This window comes from Physeter macrocephalus, chromosome 20 (genome assembly GCF_002837175.3).
Source record: "Physeter macrocephalus isolate SW-GA chromosome 20, ASM283717v5, whole genome shotgun sequence".
In the NCBI taxonomy this organism is placed as follows: domain Eukaryota; kingdom Metazoa; phylum Chordata; class Mammalia; order Artiodactyla; family Physeteridae; genus Physeter; species Physeter macrocephalus.
Window position 1 is genome coordinate 65473713 of NC_041233.1, and position 8145 is coordinate 65481857.

General features: G+C 46.6%; 1 protein-coding gene across 1 annotated transcript in view; it reads left to right on the forward strand.

Annotated features, from left to right (window-relative positions):
- RBM20 (RNA binding motif protein 20) overlaps positions 1 to 8145 on the forward strand; it is a 208810-nt gene that overhangs the window by 165268 nt on the left and 35397 nt on the right. The window contains exon 7 of the mRNA XM_028481282.2: positions 1453 to 1584. Coding sequence (XP_028337083.1) covers positions 1453 to 1584 — 132 coding nt within the window. The remainder of the gene's footprint in view (positions 1 to 1452; positions 1585 to 8145) is intronic.

An 8145-nucleotide genomic window follows, 5' to 3' on the forward strand; every position in this document is an offset into this window, starting at 1 on the left:
TGCAAGAGACTTCTGTGCATTAATTTTGTATCCTGCTACTTTACCAAATTCCTTGATTAGCTCTAGTAATTTTCTGGTAGCATCTTTAGGATTCTCTATGTACAGTATCATGTTATCTGCAAACAGTGACAGTTTTACTTCTTCTTTTCTGATTTGGATTCCTTTTATTTCTTTTTCTTCTCTGATTTCTGTGGCTAAAACTTCCAAAACTATGTTGAATAATAGCAATGAGGGTGGGCAGCCTTGTCTTGTTCCTGATCTTAGAGTAAAAGAACCCTGACTTTTTGGTTTCCCACACTTCTGCCATAGATTGTGACAGCACAGAGAAAGGCATGTCTGAAATTCATAAGCAAATGTGAGGGAAGGAGGGAGGATGAGCTTGTTAAGCCCGTGCATTTCAAGGAAATGGGAGATGAGGGCCCACAGCAAGGGCTCCCTTGCCACAAACTATGTTTCCTTTTCAACACTGAGGGACCAGATCATTGCAGCGTCAGTATAGTACAAATCCAACAAATCTAAGACAATAACAGTGACGAATCTGCCACAGCAGCTCCTGGGGTCAACTGACAGGTCAGTCAAAACAGGCTATTTAGAAACTCCCTGTAGGCACTGATTGAGTGGAAAACCCGTTTCTTTGTAAGGGTTTTTATCAGAAAAGTTAAAGAGGAGAGATACTGTGGAAACGTAACTGAGGGTCTTCTCTCTCTCCAGCTCACAAAGACATGGCCTTCCTTCAAGCCTAGGGAGCCCCTGAGTTTTTTAGTGTATTTCTTTCTTTGCAAAGAAATTGAGAGCTCAGATACCCAGGGCTTGTGTCTGTCTCCTGTCATCGCCACCACCGAATAGCAAGTTTTTCAGGGATGAGCCCAAGGTCACTTGTGCAGCAGACTCACTACCCCCCCACCCCCTTCCCTCGGGGGAACTGTGGGTTAATGGACCCTCCCATCCAGAGGGACTCCTGTGGCATGATGTAGCCCAGGATGGACATATGTAATTAAGAATAATGTTTGGTAACCATGGGGATCAGGAGAGGGGCCATCTTATAATGAGCCCTTTTGCTGAAGTTAATAAATAAGTCTCTTTGAACAGATGGGATCAAAGAAAGCTCTTCCTTGTACTGAATTTTTTCCTTTTTATTGAGGTATAAAACACATACTCTAAAATGCACTAGTCTTAAGTGTACTCCATTAATTTTTTACATGTGTACACCTATATATTTGCTATGTGGGTCAAGATATAGAACATTTCCAGAACCCCAGAAGGTTTCCTCATTTCCCTTCCCAGTCAGTATCCCACCCCCAAGCCCGAGGGAAGCTCAGCTCTAACTTTTACCACCATCAGTTTGTTTTGCCTAATGCTTGAACTTCATATACATGGAGTCATACCTTGAACAGAATTTTCTTTAAGACCATTCAAGTCAAGTCCAATGTCTGTCCTTCCTTTCTTTCCTAGGCCTTTTTAGAGATGGCTTACACAGAGGCTGCCCAGGCCATGGTCCAGTATTACCAAGAAAAATCTGCCATGATCAATGGTGAGAAGTTGCTCATTCGGATGTCCAAGAGATACAAGGAATTGCAGCTGAAGGTAAAGCATTCTCTCCTTCATTCAGTCATTCAACAAGCAACAGCTAAGTGTCTCCTCCTTGTCAGCCACTGGCTTAAGTGCTGGTGGGAAGGAGAGCACAGGAAAAGATCCAAAAATTACCCACTGCCTTTGAGGATATCACATGGAAAGGCAAACCCATTAAAACATGGCAAGAAAAGTGCTCATTGAGGTAAGTACAAGATGCAAAGGGGTGCTTGGGGCAAGATGACTACCTATCTGGGACCCAAGGAGGATTTTAAGAGAAGTCTTGAAAGATGAAGAAAGAAGGGAAAGATGGTTGCTTTTCAGAGGTGAGAGTTCCAAGCATAAACCCCTGAATGAAACCCAGACAGCTCTTCGGTAACTTTTTCTTCATCTGTCGTCCCCTTGATCTTTTATTCTCTCCTCCATCCTCTCTATGTTTATTGTCTTAAGCCCATAGAAAGCCTCCTAAGCAGCACGTGACTGAGTTGGCCATTGTCCGAACTCAGGATTGAATTGAGGTAATTCCAAACAGGGCTTTTGTTTTTGTTTTAGCTTGCTCTACCATTCTCTTCTTTTTTTCTTTCTTTTTTGTTTTATCGTGAAGTATAACATACAGACAGAAAAGTGACTAATTTTGTATTGCACAGTTGAAAAAGTAATAATGGGTGAACTCCCATAAATCCCACAAAACCACCACCAAAGTCAAGAAATAGGGCACGGACAGCACCAAGAAGACTTTGTAAGTCCCTTCTTGTGCTCAACCCCTCCCTCTCCACTCTCCTGCCCCTGAGATAACCATTTCCTTGCTTTTCCTTATTATTCTACCCCCTCTCTATGCCTTTTTTAACATTATAGTTTAGTTTTACCTATTTTTGAACTTTATGTGAATGGAATCATACTGTGTTCTTTCATTCAACGTTATGCCATCTATGTTGGGTGCATCTTTATTTTCATTGTTATATAAATTTCCATTGTATGACTATAAATTTGTTTAGTCATTCCACTGTTGATGGACATTTGGGTTGTTCCAGTTTTAGGGTATTAGAGACACTGCTACTATGAACATTTTCAGACATGTTATCCCAGTACCCATGTACATGTGCGTATAACCAGGGAATGTACATAACTAGAAGTAGAATCGCTGGATCACAAGGCATGCTTACCCTCAACTGTACTAGATGATAGCATTCCTAGTAGTAGTGTCTGAGAGTTTTCAATAGCTCACCTTCTTGCTAACACTTTGTCTTGTCCAACTTTTTAATTTTTGCCTCTCTGGGGAGAGTGTAATGGTTTATCATGATTTTATTTTTTATTTTCTATATTAATTGAGGTTGAGCAGTTTTTCATGTGTTTGTTGGTTATTCCATCTAGGTCTTCTCCAGTGGGAAATTTCTTTTTAAGCCATTTGCCCATGCTTTTCTTTTGGATTGTATCTTCCTATTGGTTTGCAGGAGTTCTCTTGGCTGGAGCCATTAGTCTGTTTGGATTTATTGTATTTAATGCCATATTTGTGGTTAAATCTAACTTCTTATTTTGTGCTTTCTACTGTCCTATTTAATGGGATTTTCCAGTTGACTTCAGCTCATTCCATATTTAGTTAGGGTCCATTTTGTTCAAGGCTCACAGCCCTTAATCTGCCTTCAAGGTTCAAGTCAGAAGACAAAGGCTCAGTGGTTGTTTCTAGCTGCTAGGACTAGCATTCTGACAAGTCTGCATATGTAGATCGGTAATATGTCAACCAGTTGTCAAAGTCCTGATTCTGCTTTGCTTGCATTATTGCTTCTCAAGTTCCTTTGCCAACAGTTCTGCTTCATGCAGAACCTGGCACTTTTTTTCCAACTCAGAAAGCCTGTTGCTTTTCTCAGACAAGTCAAGGATCCCACCCCATTCTGTACCCAAAGTTCTTGTTCTCCTGTAATCTGCCCTGGGGGCTTAGAATTGAATTACTGCACTGAATTCCCAGGGGAGCTTTGGTCTCCATATGAGATGTTGTCATAATGTTCTAATTAGGATTAACTGCAGTACTCTGCTTCTTAAAGTACCAAGGCATTTGTAGTCCCTTATCAAGAGAGGTCCTTTGGGGTGGTGCAAAAACTGTGGGTTAAAGAGATCAGATGGTCAAAGTTTGCATTCAGCAAATGTTCAGTGACTGCTCACTGTGGGTGGGAACTGGGCCAGGACCCACGGATTTGGAGGTAGCAAGTCTGGGGAGGCAGAACACATAAACATAGAACCATCAACAGCCATGTGACCTACACTAGATTGCAGAGTGGTAGCACCAGCCTAGCCTATATGCCTTCCCTCTTTGATGACCTTGGGCAAATTGCTTCACCTCTGTGAACCTCAGTTTCCAGATCAGTAAAGGACTATACCTTGCATTCTTTGATTTTAAGCTTTTTTTTTTTCATACATGGTCTCTTAGAGGCTCACAATCACCCTCCCCTATGAAGTGTGTAGGGTGGATAATAACAGTAATTAAAATAGTGCAACAATAATAACAGGAATATGTACCTTTAATTGAGTCCTGGGTCAAGTATTGTGCCAAGCACTTTAATACATTATCTACTGTGATCCTGGCGTTAGTACTGTCAGACAGGTATTATTATTTCAGTTTTACAGATGAGGAAACTGAGCCTCATAGAGGTTCAGTAACTTGCCCAAGATCATAGTTACTGGAAGAGCCATGATTAAAACCTGGGACTGTTTTGGTTTTGCACTGTATTTGCATCTCTATATTGTGTTTTTATAATCTCTATTGTCCATGTGAAAAACAGAGAAATCAGGTAATTTGCTTACAGTCATCCAGTCAGTAAGCAGCAGAGATGGTATTCTAATAGAACTTATCAAACTTCAATGTGCATACAAATCACTTATGGATCTCATTAAAATTTCTGATTCAGTAGGTCTGAGGCAGGGTGGTGATTCTGCGTTTCTCACAAGCTCCCAGGAGATGCTGATGTTTCTGGTCCTCAGAGCACACTTTTTTTTTTTCTGGTATGTCGGCCTCTCACTGCTGTGGCCTCTCCCGCTGCGGAGCGCAGGCTCCGGACGCACAGGCTCAGCGGCCACGGCCCACGGGCCTAGCTGCTCCGCGGCATGCGGGATCCTCCCGGACTGGGGCACGAACCCGCGTCCCCCGCACCGGCAGGAGGACTCCCAACCACTGCGCCACCAGGGAAGCCCATAGCACACTTTGAGTGGCTAGAAAACATGGTTCCTGACCTTTAGTAAGGATTTTCTGCTTCCCAAGCAGTCACACTGCCTCTATGTGAAGGCATCTCAAGGCATGTTTCCACTGCATAGAAATATGTGCATTGTGGTCCCTATGTTGACCTGAAGCAGCTAGAACTTTAGCATAATGGCTAAAGTAAAAAAAAGGAATGTTTTCACTTATGTAACTGAAAAGACCAGGAGTAGCCCTGGCTGCAGGCATGGCTGGATTCAGGGCCCAAATGCTATCGTGAGGACTTGGTTTCTCTCCACTCTGCTTTCGGTTCCCTTGGCTTTGTCATTGGGGTCTCCCTGCGATGGCCCCTGACAGCCCCTGGCTCTCTCCTCTAGGTGGCGTGATGCCTTCAGTGATTCCAGCAGCTCTGGCTACTCAGCCTCCCATTTCCTTCACCAAGAGAAAGCCAGAGTTTTTCCTAGTAGCTCCCACAGAAGTCCCAGAGTCATTCCAATCCGGCTAGCTTTGGACACGTGCTCCTCCCTGAGCCAGTCTCTGTGGCCGTGCTGTGACTGGCCAGGCCTGTGTCACCTGCTACGTCCTGGGAGCAGGCTGCAGAAGAGAGGCTGGTTCCTGGGGAGGCAGACAGCAAAGCACTGTATCCACATGTGTCACTGTATCCACATGTGTCTCTGGGCCAAAGGGCTACCACATGGGGTCCCGGCCAGGGCTTGCAGAGGTGGGGGAAATTTTGATGGGTCGCTGTCCTGTAACTTTACCTTTTGCTCACCAGGCAAAGTGGAGGGAGAAGAAGGAGAGATTTTCAGGCATTTTCTCCTCTCCTCTCTTGAATATTTCCTCATGCCAGTAATCTTGTCTCACTCTTTGTGGCAGAGGTTTTATTCCTCAGGGCGTTTGGGGCAGAAACTTTCACGTAATAGGTGTCTAACAAATGTGTGAAATGAATGAGAAAGAGAAAATCTGAAGGAACAATAAAAAGTGAGTGTTTTCCTGCCTGCAGACCTGCGTGACAAGATTGGTTATTCTATAGAGACTTCCCCAGAGTCACAGTGTCTTACCGGAAGAAGGGAACTTGGAATAGTTTAAACCTGTGTGTTCCAGTCACTCCATCAGAGAACTGTCAGGGGAGTTTTCAAGTCCTTTTGCCCAGATGTTCTCATTTAGTGGATTGGGGTGGGACTGAAGCTCCCAGGTGGTTTGGGGACAGCGGACCTGGTTTCAGAGCCACTGGTAAATTGCCAGCCTCCTAGCCACAGAGATGGTCCCTGGCCCTGGGAAGCAGTCTTGTGAGTGGTCCTTGATGCTCTTGGTTAGAAGAATAAATCAGCAAATGATGATTGAGGGTCTTTTCCATATAAGATGTGGTGCCGAGAGCTACAATGCATATGAGAATGGTCCTCGCTTGGGGAAAGTTTGCTGTCTCACTTGTGATTATTTTCCCAATCACAGAACAGCCTCCTGGGGCCACTGTCAGCCCAGCGCCCCCTGAAGTTCCTTCTATTCAGGTCGCACGGCCCCAGTGAGGCAGGGAATGGGGTTACTGATCGCAGCCATTAGTGGCACAGGGCCCCGCATGGAATGAGCGCTCCACGATGACTGGCTGGAGAGATGGAGGGATGGGCTGACGAGAAAGATCATGACAATCTGCAAATACTATATGCTGGGGTTGGCGGAGATAAACTGGGGAGATAAACAATTCTCGTGATTTCAACCTGAGTGCATATGTACGGAGCTCCTAGAAGTTCAGTGGCAAAAGGCGGTGTGACTTGCTTGTGTAAAGAAGGGAGAGATTCCTGAGTAGGGCCTTGAAGGATGAGGCAACTTAACGAAACAGAGAGGGGGTTTCTGGGCAGCAGTCGGGTGAGAAGAGATATAGAGCCTGGAAAGCACACTCATGTCAGAAACAGTCAGGGCTGCTGGGACAGGATCTGGCTCTGACAAGTTCAGGGCTCATCTGGAAGGTTTCAGCATCTTCCTGGGACTCTGGAGACATGTAAAACAGCCGCGGAGGGGTCCGAAGGCACAAAACTCTCTAGCAGCTTCTTTTATGCTGGCCCAGCATCTGCCTCCCTCTGAGGGCACACTTCCCTGGGACTGTATGGGACTTGGAAGCTCACCCTTGTCCTAAAGTAGCAAGATGTGTTGACCAAGAGCACTGTGGATGGTCCCCTGGGGGCTTGTTGACAGTGGAAATGGATTCACCGTTGGGGGGGGGCGTTCAATATACCACTCTGTCTACTTTTGGGTGTGTTTGAAATGTTCTGCAATAAAAAGGTACCCCCAAACATCATCGCAGACCGACTCCGTTCTCTTCCGTTTCCACTCCCCTGCAGCGATTACAGCTTTATTGTACCTGCCTCCTTTATACCTTTAACCACAGGATAACGAGGCCAGACCTGAAGAGGAAGATTGAGAGGATTTTCTTAGAGTGAAAAGTTGATTCTGTTGTTTGAAAGTCTTTGGCCACTTCTGACTCCTTCTCAGATGGCAGCTGGCAGGGTGTTTGGGCCACAGAGTGCCAACAATTTGGAATTATCACTTAAAAGAGAGAAACTGACCTCTGGTCCTCAGAGGGGTGTCATAGTGCCTGTGACCGCCAGCCCCAGCGTATAGTATTAGCAGATTGTCATGTCCTTTCTCGTCAGCCCATCCCTCCATCTCTCCAGCCAGTCATCGCGGAGCGCTCATTCCATGCGGGGCCCTGTGTGCCACTAACGGCTGCGATCAATAACCCCATTCCCTGCCTCACCGGGGCCGTGCGACCTGAATAGAAGGAACTTCAGGGGGCGCTGGGCTGACAGTGGTCCCAGGAGGCTGTTCTGTGATTGGGAAAATAAGGGGCAAGTAAATAGTTAAGCCCAGAAGAGGCTCTTCTAGTCCCCAAAGAACTCTGGATGCATCTCTTTGACCCCTGGGGGACCACATCGGGCCACTAGAGGATGTTTCCATCTGTGGTGCTCGACTGGCCGCTCTGCCCTCATCAGGCAGCACCCAGAGGGGAAGGGCCCGAGGGGCTGCTGTCTGTGGTGACGGAGGTGCAGAAGGCACCATGAACTCCTAGAACACCTCTGGCTCTGACATTGGCCTGACCTGCCCGTCCCTGCAGGTCTCAACCCCACCACCCATGCTACCCCTGGATAACCAGCAAAACCTCAGCTGCTCCCTGACCAGGCCCCCTCCTCTCACCCCAGGCTCTCCTGGATCTGGACTGGAAGGAACAATCAAGAGGATATGAGGGGCTTCCCTGGTGGCGCAGTGGTTGAGAGTCCGCCTGCCGATGCAGGAAACACGGGCTCGTGCCCCGGTCCGGGGAGATCCCACATGCCGTGGAGCGGCCCTGGCTCACGGGCCCAGCCGCTCCCCGGCCTGTGGGGGCTTCCCGGCCCGGG